Source organism: Haliotis cracherodii, unplaced genomic scaffold, assembly GCF_022045235.1.
Source record: "Haliotis cracherodii isolate W230 unplaced genomic scaffold, xgHalCrac1.p SCAF_14, whole genome shotgun sequence".
Lineage (NCBI taxonomy): Eukaryota > Metazoa > Mollusca > Gastropoda > Lepetellida > Haliotidae > Haliotis > Haliotis cracherodii.
Genome location: NW_027266269.1, coordinates 20,261,287 through 20,277,687, shown reverse-complemented (window position 1 = coordinate 20,277,687; position 16,401 = coordinate 20,261,287). Strand labels below are relative to the sequence as shown.

Sequence of the window (16,401 nt, the reverse complement as noted above, 5' to 3'; positions counted from 1 at the left end):
GAGCATTTACGTTTGTGAGCTAATGATGCTTGGACAGTTTGCACAACTAAATATTTTTGTCCAATTTGTTAAAAAATCTACGCAGTCTTTTTGTCCAATCCATCTTCCAAAAGTACCAGCTATCCGGGCCGCACGGTTTCTGAGAAAACGATGATTAAATAAGTTCAACTTTTAACCTCATTGCGGTCCCCTACAAAACATCAGTGTTTCAGATTCCTAAACCTTGTCCTCGAAAAATAAAACACATTGTGTTTTGTTACTGATGTATTCATAATTGTAATGTTGTCAAGGATGTTAAAACAGGCTTTAGAAAAAGTAGGGGCGAGGTCTATACAAACCTCAGTTTACTGGAAAACGTTTGTCTTACTTCCTTGTCAGGGTATCGACGGTTCTCATAAACACCCATTCTTGTTGAATAAATACGCTATGCTGGCTGGAAACAACTATCCTCTATCCTTTGTTCCTTTGTGTCATGTCAAAACTAACACGTGCTGTCTGCTGACAGACACCTCAGTCCACTGTTCAACTGTGATACTTAGTTAACGTTATATATGTTATTGAATCACTATTTAACATCATGTATCTACCATTACATAAACACATATATTCAAAATCTTATACGGATTAAGACTAAAGTACACTATCCCATATGCTGAAGATATTTTCATCAATAAAGGTGATTACAAGGAGTTTGCGGTATGCATAAAAAACCCCTCTGAAGTGGCTCATTCGCTTGGACTGCAGAATATCTTAAACGTCGTACCACCCTAAACACATTTGACTTTTAACTTCAAACACTCATCCCCTATGAATATGAACCTTGAACTATGTGACATCCAACAAACCAGATAACCTCGCTGATCACACCTATTCAGATGGCATGACATTTCCATGTTCAGGAATTAATAGTTATATAAGTTAAAAGTGATATAAAAGTTGCATTGGCGGATTTTCCAAACTAGATTTTGAAACTGACATGTTTTTGTGTGCTCCACTACATAGCAAATGCCAATTATACTTCCCTGACCGATGTACCTGTCACACACACATGGAAAGGCAAGTCAATAGTTCACCTGAAAATGGCATTGACCAAGGTTTCCCCACGTGATATCGCTATGACCATGTGTCACCGTTGGTCTACATTGTGAGGCGGCATTGGCGCACATTAGCGCTGTTTAGGATATAGATAATAAGAATACCAAAAAAAAGCTAACATAGAAGGTGACGTATCCCGAAAGATTAAGTGACGTCTTCGCTGACACTGTCCAGATCCTTGGGGGGTATTTTAGACTAATTCCCTTCACAATATAAATCTTTCTTTTTTTGTTTGTTATTCAAACGCAGCACAGCACTCTATTCAAGCTATATGACGGCGGTCCACAAATAATCGAATCATGACCAGTCAAATCAGTGATTGGCCTCCCGAGCATGTATGCTATTAATATGGGGTAAATACGGTAACGGATGTAATTTGAAGATGAAGGTTGTACACGTGAAAGTGGTGGTGTCACGTGGTTATGGTGCAGCGGAGAGGGCAAGGTAAATGAGACACAACTCAGAGCCTTCGCGTCTTTACTGGCAAGCTGTCTTTGTCTCTCTTAAATATATACATATAAAGATAATCAGTATTTTGGTATTTTGGTGTAATACTCGTTGACCGCCTGTTATTGTATTGGTGCCGAATGGTAGGTAAAACCGTTTGGAAAATTGCCGTAGGGCATTGAGTGCTGTTTAGCACGGCGAAGGGTGTTGCTTTCCTTCAGTGAGTGATCCCACAGAGAGGTGATTTAGGAGTCGGGGCATGGATTTGGATACACAGAAGCTACACGTCCAGATAAGTTATCTTTATATTTACGAAAAGAACATTTCGCGGTAATATTTCATATCATTAATAGTTCGAGCGTCATCTTACAAGGGTATTGCAGCCTTATTTCGTAAGGATTTAATGTGACAAAATTATTAAAACGTACGTTTTTGTTACAGTAAGAATACCGTAGAGAATTCGGAATGTCGTAGTTTGACATGGAATATAACAATACAGTCGCGTGTCTACATGTATGATTCTGTAAATAAACCCGCTCGACTGTCACCAGCGGTAGGCGTTGCCCATGAGTGGAGCATGTTGTCATCGTAAATGTTTTATGTTCAACAAAGTGGTAACCTCTAAAACCTACATAACTTCGGTTTCCTCACCCATCAATCTGGCATGCCATGATGTTACTTGAATATTGTTTAAAGCGTCGAAAAACAAACTCACTCACCCTAAGGTTACAAAAACCTGCCGAGTAGCGTCCCTGAGGCGTGCAGGGATCCCGAGATCCTGGTTTCAACTGCAAGGTGGTTATCCGAGGAAAATGTAATACCAGCATTTGAGCAGGGAAGCGATATACACAAACAGTGTTATCTTACTTTGTCCTATTCATATTTAGAATGATAAGCCAAAAATACATTCGAATAGACTATGCATGTGATAACTGAAATAGGAAGGCAGGAAAGTTGAAAGCCTGTTACGATTTTATCAACGGGTACACATGTATTGTTCAAATGGTGTAAGAGGTGTTTCAACTGAAAGCTATATCAAGCTATACAAATAAATGCTATTCAGGACAGCAGTGACACCTAAAATAGCTGTCACCATTAACGCAGCTTACGCGACATGAAAATTGAAACCCGGCACCTACACTACAGTAGCAAAGTGTACACTCAGTTTCCTTCTGCCATGGTCACATTTTAACATTTACCCCGTACACCACAGTAACACACACTCAAGAGGTGCAACAATATTTTATTATTTTTAATTCCAGGTTTCTAAACATATATTTTCTATGAAGGTTTCAAAAATCGTCGTATGACTTGACAGTCCGTTTGACTCCAAATGAGAACGATGAATTGCAAAATAACTCGAAATCCAGAAAAGTGTATGAAACATCAATACGGTACTTGACCATGAATACCCTGTACCCAAAAAAATTTGAATTTTGTTTATTTTAAGACCCATGACGGATGAAGTTCTTTAAGAAACTATCATGTAATTTTGTATAGAAATGTGTACATGACACGTAGGAGGACTAAACTCTTTCCATATCCCTTAGAATCTTGGCAAAAGAACAGTCATTTGTACGTTAAAGCACTCAGGAGAAATGAAAATGAAAGCACGACACCATTTCGTCACATCCGCAATATAGTTCACACTGTGAACTTAACCTTGCAACATGTAGCCATCAAAGTCTTGAATACTGCTAACGTGAAACACTGGGATATAAGCACCTAATATGTACCCATATACGTTCTTCTGTCCTATTGAGAGACAACCTGACCCATCAAAGAACATAACGATTATGTCATTTTTAGTTGCTGCAGAAATGGACCAATCATCTAGAATCTTGACATTATTAAACTTTACACTTTAACGAGCATACGGTCTGGTATTTAAGAGGAGTAAATAATCAGTTTCTCTGAGACTTTCCACTTAACGTTCCCACCACAACATCTCCATGCGGAAACGACCCGTGAAGATCCGGCGTAGAATAGGTCTTCAGCAACGCATGCTTGCCGTAAAACTCGACTATGCTTGTCGTAGACGGCGATTAACGGAATTGGGTGGTCAGGCCCGCTGACTTGGTTGATGCATGTCATCTAAATTCTTTACAATTGAAAGACTCTCATATTTCTCTTTCACCCAAACAAGAGAAGCCGACTTACTTTCATTCTTAATATTAACTAAGACCATTCTAATCTATGGGGCAATGCGTGCACTGGAAGAAACATCATACATACATCAAATAAATATGATTAATATGAATCTTGAAAGGACCGACTGTACTACGTAGTTGATGTGAACATCGAATTAGTAAAGAAACAAACATAATGGTGCTTAACAAACGATTACGCGCCCTTCACTAGACCAAAGCCTCACCCACAGAGGAGCCGCCTCGTAATTGTCAAAAGTTTTATCAGCGATTATACACACATGATGTTGAAAACATATATAAAAAGACAGATCGGTTGCATTAAAATTCATAAATACTAACAAATAACAACCAAGATAAAGCATTAAGCAATAAGTAAACAATTGACAATTGGACCATCACAGCGTGAGAGACCTCTAACAGGCAAATAAAGACAAATTAGCAACACTACTGACAGAAACTTGTCAGTTCTAATATACAGCTGAACCCAGCGAAATACACAGAGGGTATTACAAATCTACATAGGTATAAATTGCCATGACACCTGTCTTAATATATCAACGGACATTGGCTAAAACCACTTATTACATAACCAGCTTCTGTGTGTCAAGCTGGACAGCGACTTCGGTGTTTGAACTTCCGCCGGAACAATGACGCGGTCAAGTTCGGGATTTTCTTCAGAGGCATCAGTGCATTTTAACAGGGTTACCCAGCCATGTTTGAATAATTTCTAACACCATGGCTGCTGCTGCAAAGGCAGCACTCAACAAATCTGTTACACCCCTTCTGATACATTACAATGATTAAGAGCCTGTTATTAGACAATACATCAGAGAGCTAATTCAAAGGAATTGGGACACTATAGAAGTATAAATAAATTACATACATAACACCTACTTGAGGGAATAATACGACGATGACGTTTTGGCCATACTAGCTATAGATATACACATGAATATATATTGCAAGTTGAGGATCCTTCATTCTGTCTCCCTTGTGATGAGAGAATCAGTCAAGCCATCAAAGGTATAATTAGTTGATCGGATGTATAAGATGAAAGGGGGCGGTCGGGTAGCCCAGTGGTTAAAGCGTTCGCTCGTCACGCCGAAGACCCGACATGAGTACAATGTGTGAAGCCCATTTCTGGTGTCTCCGCCGTGATATTGCTGGAATATTGCTAAAAACGGCGTAAAACCATACTCATTCACTCACTTTAAGATGAATGTAATTTAACTTGATTTCCATCTTTGGTGTTTGTTGTTTAACTCCAGCTTTATGACGGCGGCAGGTATGTAATGGAGGGATCAGATTTGTAGGTTGAGTGGTTCTTTTGCCACGTCACTGTCATGACGAAGACGCATCTGTTTCATCGCCAACTCAAAAGACAAAGCTTGTGCAATCAGGCATCTTTCTAAAAACAGGTGCTTAATGAATCGAAACTGGTCCATCTTTTCAGCCTTTGTTCATATAATATGTGTAGGCCACACCAGATCCCCCATAATGTGACAATGTATCAACTTGAATTTAGATACGGAATTCCCCAACCTCTCTCATTTCCTTTCCTTACATAAAAGAAACAATAACGCAATGACAAATGAAATTTATTTCAATAGCCTAACTGAAAGCTAATACGCCACAAAATACACATGAATGTGTATGTTTGCTTAAATGAGCATAATTGTTTGTTCATGTACACTAGGTGTGGTGTGAGCTTGTTACATGCAACAATGACAAATGAAAGGTCCTTTATTTAAATAGCACAACTGAAACTGTGAACAATATATAGATGAACGTGTCTGTTTGCTTAAATGAGGATATTTGTATAACAAGATAATTACTATTTGGAATGAACACTTTTGCTGTGAAGCAATGAAAGAAAGCTTAAACGTAGTTGCAACAGAATAATCTTTTTATTGAAAACAACATGCTTACGAATATATGTTTGATCCATTGCATGTGTGGTTTATGCCATGTTACATGTCCATAAGGTGAACGATAACTATATGAATGTGGTGACGTGTATGCATCGTTTTTGTGATAGACATTACAACAACGAGCAGTTCCTACTGTCGACGCGGAACAAAATCAAGACGCGGAACTAAATCAAGATATATCTGAATGGTTTGAAAACAATCAACCGCCATTCAGAATGCAAAATATGCCAATGACTTTGATCTTTAAGTTTCAGACATATTAGAAACAGATCATCGAATATTTTCCATTTGTAATTTCGATTCTCAGTTAATGGGACAAATCAGATCTATGTGAGATAGCATGACACTGCTCTCTGTTAATATTGGTGCCTCTAACATAATGTGATACCAGAATCGCATGGGTTAATTAAGTGTCGTGACATTGTCAGCTATAAGCATTCTAGAAACGTTCACGTTTTATGTTTTTTAACAACAGCCCAGGATATTTCAATCGCATAGATTTGCTCTACAATATAACCCCTACCAAAATAATGATCTTACACACTATGATACCAGAATTGCATGGGTTAATCTATGTGTGATAACATTGTCAGCCATATGCATTCTAACAACGTTCACGTTTTATGTATTTTAACAACAACCCAGGGAGTTTAAACCACATAGACTTGCTCAACAATATAACCCCAATATGGCAGGATAAAGCCAACCGATAAAAGAACGATATCCGTTAGGGTCATATGCGGATAAGGATGCAAATAGCAAAGGTAAAGTAGGGACTACCTTCAGTGTTTATAAACATACATGGCGTTCCCTTGCCAATCGGTGATCGAATCAGAATTAACCATCGGGAATCTGGATAAACTACAGGGATAATTGCTATCATTGTCAAAAGAACAGTCTGATATACTGAAAATCAGTGTCTAACTGTGGCATAGCTTAGGCATTTTATAAGTTTGGGCAACTTTGGAGATATAAATTTCGAAACAACTTTGCGAGGGCCCTAGGCCTGGCCAAGCGGGATCAGTAGCCATATCTGTGCTTGTAGACTTCTGTGGCTTGAAACCTTTTCCACAAATTAAAATAGTTGGATTTGGCCGAAATATGTTTGAATTGTGACCTTGTTTCGTTTTGTCGCTGTGTGTACATCTGACTGCACTTCTTAACGTTATGCGCGACATGGGTAGAATGTTTGAAGCCCATTTCTGGTGTTCCCCACCGTGATATTGCTGGAATATTGCTTAAAGCGGCGTCAAACCATACTCACTCACTCACTTATGACAGGACAGGCCGACTGTCAACAACGTCTGAACGTGATCGTGACGTCTTATAGACTAGGGATAGTGTAGCTTCCCTTTGACAAAGGGCAGTTACTCCAGCGGACAAACCGAAGAAATGCCGCGAAAGGCAAGTAAAAACAATTGATGTTTTGCGTACATGTTGCTTCGCCACTGTATAAGAAACAGATTTCAGTCGGAAATATATTGGCTACTGTCATTGTCCGACTGACACATAATTTTCCCTGTGACGTAATAAATATTAATGCCCGCATTCTAGGAACACTCGCAAAGTTTCGGTAATGTTTGTGGGAGATGGAAAGCTATTTTCAAGCACAGAATTAAACAATTACATTTTATGATAAAGAGATTATCACGCTTGTGTGTTTTGGGATGGTAACTAACGTGTATTAGGAATAAACACTATGTATTTAGCTCGCCAAGCCTCTCTAAATACAATGTTTATTCCTAATGCAGGATATTTGTCATCCCCAAACATACTCGCGTGATAACCTCTATATATACTTATCGATGGCCTCTGTGGTCCGGTGGTAGAGAGTGGAGGGTCCGGGGTTCGATCCCTGGCCGCTTCGTACCCAAAAGACATTAACAGATGGTACTTATTGTTACCCTGTCTGCGCTCGGCATTAGGGGATAAAACAAGGACTGATTGGCTTGTATATTGTGACTGGGTCGGGTATTTATATGTAACTATGGATTGGTATTTAAGGTGGCTAGCACTAATAAAATCAGCCTTAGTCCGGACTAGTACAAGCAGTCACATACACATGCACCCCATTTCAAGTAACCTGTAATACCTATCCGAACCGAAACTGACATGTGCGTTTAGGATGCAGTGTGTTCCATTATAAAATGTCTGTGATGTGACTTTTTGAATGACATATATGTGTATGACGTTTCTGTATGATTTATTTTGTCCCTGCCATATAGCTTTACATGACACCCCGTGGTTTACAACGAGGCTGTGTCTTATTTCATTCAAAAGTTACAATATTCTATTTTATTACCCGTCATGTATAGACCCATGCAACATCGGCAAAGTTGATTGTATGTCATATTGCCCTTCTCTCTTGGATCATTGCTTGTGACTATTGTCATGGATTTTCCTGGTTCAGATTTTGTCATATACAGGGTCTAATAATATATTTTGAATATTGCTATGCGGCGTAAAAATAACATTAATTCACTTCACTGTAATTGGGTTATCAGGAGGTACTTCACCCATCGGAAATACGCCCTTGTCTGTCTGAAGGTGCATGGTGAATATATATATTTTAACAGTTGCACAGCTGAGAACACACGGAGTACTGTAATTATGTCAATAGAACAAATATAACGTGATAAGAAACTGACTTAATAGCCTCCCACCGATATGGTTAAGATCCATGTCGACCCACCCGTGTTACAGGTTGGCGTAGACACTGGAAGCCCTGTGGTATTCTTTCACCATGTCGTAACAGAACTTGTACTGATCCTAAAACAACAGAATATAACAACTAGAGATAATACATGTTGGCGTCTGCTCATCCAGAAGTGATGGGGAACTGAACAGATAACGTATATATGAACCTTAATTATTTTAAAACGGTACGCAACACTGACGCTATTCTATTCAACGTATTTCTATCCGAAATATGGCAATTTTTATGGAATGAAATAATAGCTCTGAAATAAAGTAATGTTAGCAGCGAGCTGATGTCATGCGGTTCATGTACATACTTAAAGATTTATTCACCGCAGCTTAAATACACAGGCTGTGATTATGACTACAGGCAAAAATAGGGTACTGCAGTCTCACACTGTAGTTCAAATCAATTTGGTCCTGTGGTTTAATGACGAAATATGTAAAAGGATTTTTTTTAATAATAAGTTTTTCAATGCAACATAAAATAACAAGATAATAGGTTTCGTCAGCAAATCAGTATATAACTATGACCTCTGCATACTGTTTCTGTGAGGTCACAATGAGCATTGGATGTGGTGCTGTGGTGAAGAAGTATTTAGTACTCACATACGACTGGATAAACTGGGGTCTGATACACTGAAGTTCCCGGATGGTCAGGTAGATGTCCACTTCTTTGTCCAGTCTGAGTCTGCTGATGATGTTGAGGACGCTGCAGAACACTCCACTGAGTCGGGCACCGTCACTGTAGCGAGACCAAGGGGATAGGATGGAACAAAGAGTGTGGTTATTTTGTCTTGAACTATCCTTACAAATGCTGTGGTATATTCATGTTCTTTAGAACAGAATCTGTACTCACGGACAATGCACAAGCGTCTTGTGGTCTTCGGAAGTAGCCTTAGTGTCGATCTCATTCACGAACTCCAGCATAGCTTCCGTGCTCCCAGGGATGCGGGATTTCATCTTGTACACTGTGATCAGGCGACTTGAATCGATCTGGAAACCATACACATTACAGGGAACTTGATATTGATGTAAGTAGCATTCTTCAGTCTTTACGTCCGATCAAAAGTTTGATATAATATGCACGATGTAAAGTGATAGATTGTAGTACATGAATACTCCTATCCTAACAAAGAACCTTAATGGAGATTGGGTAGCAATGCTCTATGAACTGACAGATTGGTGTCAACTCCTATTGGGCGTGGTGTGATCCAATCTCATTATAACCAGATCTTCATTATCGCTTCCGCTAAACAAGGATCTGTTGACATCTCATTAAGGGTCACGTCAGAAAGACCTTTTATCTGACAAATCAGAGCGTCGCCGACAAGATCATGTAAAAAACTGTTGGACTGCGATTTCTGATCATGCACGCTCCATAGATTTAACACTGGGTATTCAAAACGACAGTTACGGGTTTTACTACTGAATCCAGACAATCTAGGTCATCTACTAGCCATTCCAGAATGTTCGTTTGTTCCGTTTTCAAATTTTTAATAAAGAATTTGTCAAAACAAGTTTCAAAGCATAGCCGCCAGTTTGAAACTAAAGCTGCAAAGCATGAGAAAGCTCCCTTTCAGATTGGCTAATGTCGTCTCTTGTAAGTCATTCCATTGGTCAGTCAAAATTCGCGAAAGGTTGGTCTGATGTGACCCGTTACTTCCGCAGAAGTGAAAACTAAGATCTGATTGAATGAGACTGGACCAACACACCAAGCAGCAAATTCTGATTTAAGTGAGATTGTGCGTCGGTCATGTTTTCAGTCAGGGGTTTGTCTAAGACAGACTCGATTATCTACAGTACACCCTGACATAGCTAGAATGTTGTTAACTACATTCACTCACAGACTTCCTGATACATAAATGATATGAACTGATATGATGCAATCATGTCATCTTAAATATTATGTGCTTTCATATGGCACAATATGATTTGTCGACTGGTGAATGAGGTCTCACCTCTCCATTCAGTGTTACTGTTATCTGATCGATGGTAAAGATGTCTCTTGTAGTGTCCTCTGTGCTGTGTGTGACTCGGATAGGTCCCATCTCCAACACTTGATCCTTCATGGGATACAGTCTCTGAAAGGTTAACCATGAGATGAATGCCAAAATAAACGCATTTGAGATTGTCATTAACTCAAATAAGACATATATGAAGTTCCCAATGATCACCTGCAATTTCGTCACCAAAGAAAACCTTCACACATATCAAAACTGAAGATGTTATAAGAAACCACAGTATTTATTTAATACATCAATGACTTATACTGTGTATGAAGCACGTGTTTATAGCATTACATGCCCCATATTTGTAGTTTGAAAGACCTGCAAAATAGTCTAGGCTACGTTTGTTTCCTTCAAATAAACATATTCTGAATAAAGGAAAAAAAAACAGGGAGCGTTGGATGGTACATTAATCGAAAATGATCTGAAGTGTTCGCAAACTATTGACTGCGCATTTTATTAGGCTTTTGCAAGGGTGTTGTTAGGCTCTCATGCCATTTGCAGCAGTGTCTGATGACTACTTCTTCTTCTGCAGTGTAGTGTGACGAGCTGATGCCCATGTTTGATGTCACAACTGAACACTATGTTTACAAAAGCAGAGTAAAATCCTTGTGTCCGATACCAACCTTATCGTCTTCGAGACAGACAATGGTGAAACAGTCGTGATCATACACCAGCCTCCAAAAGTCAACAACAGTCGGTGTCAATGGTGTCTGGGTTGCTATTATACCTTGAGCACGTGTGGCAGACTGGAGTCAAAACAAATCAGACAACTATCATCGTTATCATGCATGGAACAAACAGTGGCAAAGGATTTTAACATGAATACTGAAACAGATCCCTGCAGATAAACACTATTACCATGTGATATTTCATGATTTCTACTGATGCAAAGAAGACAGCAGTCAACTTACTGGAAGCACTACTGCGTTGATGTAGTCATTATGGCCTGGCACGGGAGTGGACAGGTAGGGTCGTACATTGTTCCCTGAAAGAATAATGCGATTGTTATTTCATAAAGAAGATAAGGTTAGTAATTTGGGTGTTCCCTAAACTGAACACCGATAGTGTGGCAGTATATATCAGACTATCTAAACATAGATTACGACGCAAGAACGAACATATATACTCATGTCTCTCTCGTTAAAATGGAGACGTCTTTGTCAGTTTAATCTTGGTCCTCGTGCTTTGAGGATGGAGTTAGTCTAACCTAAAGTGTAATAATGTTATATTCATCTGATGCAGTCACAGTGATTAGGCAGTGTGTATTTTGTGTCAAAAATTGGAATTGCATATCTTTGTTTGTTATTTCTAAACATTAATAATCCTGTATGACGATTGCACGTACAATCTTGTGGATTCAAATTTTGAACAAGGTGCGTGTTATTTAGAAAAAATATTAACTAATAGTACGTACAAATATCTTAATGTCAATGTGGGTGGATGGAATGCCCGTTGACCGACACAAGTTCCAATCGTCCTTATGACAGGACTTTGATCCTTCAAACAGATTGCAGAAGGGACAGAATGTTAACATCGACTCGTTGACTCATACAATGTCAACACATAGAAGTATTCTGATACTGACTTCACCTGGTACAATGTCTTGATTCCTGTTTTTGCTTCTGTTCTCCGGTAGTTGAGCTGCAGACACTGCATCATCATCTACGTCCTGCTGCATCGCTTTGAGTGACTGAGGAAACAAGCAATGTAAGGTACGATGTGTTCATCTTTGATGACTAATTAATATGGGAGAAAACATATATAGACAGTATACATGTAATCCAAGACATTTAATAAACACACACACACACACATATATATATATATATATATATATATATATATATATATATATATATATATATATATATATATATATATATATATATATAGTGATTTTAGAAGCTGAAGCACCAGGATTAGCTTTAATAGTACTCACATTATTAGACAGCAGGGTATTCATTGCATCGGCTTACCTTGACTACATCACATAGAATCACATAACATCACTGTTGTAACATGATGTTGTTAGTCTCTCTGTGTGTGTATGTAACGTTAGGTATATAACCATGTCCTACCTACGTGTTTGATACAAGCATCTGTACCAAAACATGACATAAATAAAATAAATAAAAGTTTAAATCCTTGAGTCATTTCCGTCATCACATTCAAGCTGGTTAGATTATTTACACAAATGTTATTGGTCCAGTCAAAACAGTTAGTGAGAGAGTATGTTTTACACCATTTTTACCAAGAGTCCAGCTATATCACAGAACCGTGACGTGTGAGCATTTTATCCACTTTGGAAAGCCCCCTTCCAACAACATAAGAACGAAGCATTGTTTTTGTGTAGCTATTTCATGGCCCATTAGTTGTACCTGATACTGCCTGCTCATCTCCGCCTCTTCATGTCTGGTATATGTCAAACCACTTCCAATTGTTTTCTCAAATTCAGCAGAGGTATAAAAAGTCCCCCTGCTCCCAAGAGCTTCAAGAAGAACATCATGAACAAAGCGGTACTGCTCCTGGAAACATGCAAAACGTATTTATAAAAAATGTCGTCATTAGAATGTAGTCTCTTGCGGTTATCATATATAATTGAAAAAGTAACATAATTGTCATAATGCTACCAAACAATAATGTTAAGCCTGTTCACAGTTTGGACTTACCACAGTTTGCACCATGTTCATCCTAGCCTCTCTCATCTTGGACACACACGAGAACACGTTTACTTTGTTCAGAGACTCGGCTTCGTCAAAGAGGTTGTCCAGAGCAATGAACGTCCCCGTACGTCCAACGCCAGCGCTGAAGACATAAAAAATAAGTTGCCAGAAAATCAGATATACAGGTGACTCATTTGGAGATCAGATACACAGTAGGTCACAAAGAGAAAACAACAGCAAGTAATACATTACCAGGCAATTATATACAAAGGTGAAGTACTCGGAGATCACAAATACAGTGACGATGAGGCAATACAGAATTTTCAGTCAGCAAGGGATCACTTATTAGAGAAACAGTGTTAACCTATTCTTCATTTCTCATTACGTTCTTGCAGATACGTTTCCCAAGTTTACATGGCAATAATGCATTAATTCGATATTATTATGGTACAGTAAATTGAGGCACAGAATGTTGTAGAAAAAAATGAAAATGCCTACACACATCCCATCTTTTATTAAGCATGGTTTGATATGAATCCTGCATTTTTGCTGTCCAAAAAAAGATTAAATCTTTAAAATGAGAATTACATGATATAAGTAAAAAGAATATGTAAAAGTGAAAGGATCAGTGTATCCGACTGTATATCACTGGATATGCTGGATACATACGAAGGTATAAAGACATCCTCTGGAATAGGGTATCACTGTGCAGGTCTTCAAACGGTGCCACTTGAATGGCTAGAGGTATTTTGTTTCTAGTTGAAAGCGCAAACATATCTTGGAAATGTCGCAGGCAACATACCTGCAATGAACTACAACAGGTCCGGTAATGTCCTCCCCTGATGACGTCAGACTCCTGTACTGCTTCCAGAAGCCGACCAGAGCCGGCGCTGAAGGAACATCATGGTCAGGCCAAGACGTGAAGTGAAGCTGCGTCACTTTCCTCTTGTCAGAGGGCTAGAAATAACATATTAAATGAAACAGATCTACATGTCTCATATGGGATAGGGGCGGTCGGGTAGCCTAGTGGTTAAAGCGTCCACTCGTCATGCCAAAGACCCGGATTCTGATGTACCCTGCCGTGATATCGCTTGTATATTGTTAAAGCGTCGTAAACCATACTCACTCACTCACTCACTCACTCACTCATATGGAACGGAGGAAGTGTCAGTTCCGATAACAAGATATTGCACAACTCCGATTTCCTTAAATTAAGTATATTTCAGCACTACTACTGATAATGATAAAAGCGACAAACCCATTTTTAAAAGCCACAAGAAATATCTGATAAAAGCAGAGAACGATTCCGACTATATAGTAAATATTATAAAATACCAATTATATTGGGCTATATTTCAACACAAGCATGCTCAAAGCGCTACACTGTTATTACTCAGATCACAGCATTTCACAGTTCACTAGGGGGTATATGACCAAAGCTTCCTGTTGGGGGCTAGATGGTAAACAGTGAGTGTCACATTACTATTTCATCTTACCGGGTACCCATTCCCAGCTGGGTAAACAGAGGCATATTTCGAACAAAGTCACATGCCTCAGGAGACACCCTATGTGCAACATGTGCTTCAGTATCGCGCAGAACCAAAGGACCTACTTTCGTAGAATGGTGAACACTGTATTTTCTGATTGTAAAGTCCGCCCTGACTGTGGCCAACAGTGGCTTGATAACAATGCGACCACACATCTTCTGTTCTTTCTCGTCAGGCCAGTATTGTTCGCACTTTTTCTGAAAAGAAAGTGGATGGTTATGTGCATCCTTCACTGCAAAATGTAATGTTTTAACACTTAATATATAGGTAATATAATTAATATCTGAAAAAGTAAATCATGCGCCTCTGATTCTAATTTTAGACGGCTCTCAACACCTATCAGTTATATCAAGGTTATTCGAGGAAAGGGCAAAGGCAAAGGGATACAGACGTTTGTTGCCATCACAGATTATTACGAGAGGAATGTGTTCAAGTAAACTCTTTACTCTTCAGTTCAGCTTACCCTGTTTAGTTCCATGACTCTAGTTAGCATGATGATTATCGAGACGTTTTCCTGCCACACCATCCTCCAGAAATCGTTCACAGTTACAGGGTTTGGTCCTGGAATAAAATTACCATGACCATGAGATTACTTCAACTTTCAGGTTTGAAAATAGTGTGTATCCATGAGTAGTGAAGAAAGGTATGACTTTGGTAGTGCGATGGGGAATTCCGAGTCAGAGGAGGCCTACGCGTGAAGATCCGCCGGGTTGGAACAGGTCTCCAGCAACCCATGCTTGTCGTGAGAGGCGACCAACGGCATCGGGTAGTGAGGCTCACTGACTTGGTTGATGCATGTCATCATATCCCAATTGGTTCGATGCTCATGATGTCAATCACTGGATTGTCTGGTCCACACTCGAGCATTTTAAGACAGCCGTCATATAGCTGGAATGTTGTTGGTTGTGGCGTTAAACAACAAACAAATAAACAAATAAACAGAGGAAGTCATCGAAAACCATGTATGTAAATAAAACCGTTCAAAGATCCACTTTGTAGGCTTGCAATGAATGAAATGATATAGCAATAGTTTGTATATGTGTTACAGAGGAATTAGTCATCTATGTACCGAACATATAATAACGTCCAAGACATATACCTTGTGCAGCAATGAACACACTGGATTCGGAGAAGCCCTGAAACAAACACACGTATTGTGCAGTTACAGATGACAAACACATTATACAAAATTAATTTTCGCTCACTCTTTTATTGGCAAAGGGCAGTTTTGAGTACGGGATTAGCTAACCATTTTATTAAGTGTGGCTTACAGTTATGTAGCTGGCGTGGATATAGTCCCATGTGGCATCACCGTCTTGCATCAGAGCAACGCGACTGTCGTCATCTGTTCAAAAGAGAAATTAGGATATGTTTTCATATGACGAAACACACACACGATGATATCTACTTAATAAACATGTTTTAATAGATACGCTATTTAGAATACTAGTGTCACATCATGAAGGAAATTCAATAATAAATTCATATTGTATAGCAAAGTCAGGACGTTCAAAATGAAATTTCCTGATCGCTGCATGAGGCAAATATGAATATGAGGCCAGTCAATATGTTTATTCTACCAATCATATATAAATCACCCCAAACGTATAAGCTGAAATCCTGAAACTTTGATTGACATATGACTGCAACATTTACCTATGTAGCAGGACATATATATGATATCTTCTTTAGAATAAGTAAAAGTAAATATACCCGGAAGTGCAAATACAAGAAATACGGATCTGATGATTGTTTTCTTTTCAGATTTGAGGGTGTAAGTGAGCATGTGATGTATGAAATGGAGCACGTTTTCAAACGGGGTTAAAATCCTATTTAGTTATTGATTTTATTAACCAGTA

General features: G+C 38.9%; 1 protein-coding gene across 1 annotated transcript in view; it reads right to left on the bottom strand.

The window, feature by feature from the left end:
- Positions 1-5,309: 5,309 nt before the first annotated feature.
- Positions 5,310-16,401, bottom strand: part of LOC139460269 (receptor-type tyrosine-protein phosphatase alpha-like) — a 31,781-nt gene continuing 20,689 nt past the window's right edge. The window contains exons 17-30 of the mRNA XM_071241774.1: positions 15,814-15,887; positions 15,642-15,678; positions 15,006-15,103; positions 14,608-14,739; positions 13,798-13,952; positions 13,002-13,137; positions 12,711-12,857; positions 11,923-12,022; positions 11,244-11,317; positions 10,956-11,078; positions 10,282-10,404; positions 9,180-9,316; positions 8,930-9,065; positions 5,310-8,392 (exon numbers count right to left, since the gene is read on the bottom strand). Of these exons, the coding sequence (XP_071097875.1) occupies positions 8,321-8,392; positions 8,930-9,065; positions 9,180-9,316; positions 10,282-10,404; positions 10,956-11,078; positions 11,244-11,317; positions 11,923-12,022; positions 12,711-12,857; positions 13,002-13,137; positions 13,798-13,952; positions 14,608-14,739; positions 15,006-15,103; positions 15,642-15,678; positions 15,814-15,887 (1,544 nt within the window). The 3' untranslated portion in view covers positions 5,310-8,320. The remainder of the gene's footprint in view (positions 8,393-8,929; positions 9,066-9,179; positions 9,317-10,281; positions 10,405-10,955; positions 11,079-11,243; positions 11,318-11,922; positions 12,023-12,710; positions 12,858-13,001; positions 13,138-13,797; positions 13,953-14,607; positions 14,740-15,005; positions 15,104-15,641; positions 15,679-15,813; positions 15,888-16,401) is intronic.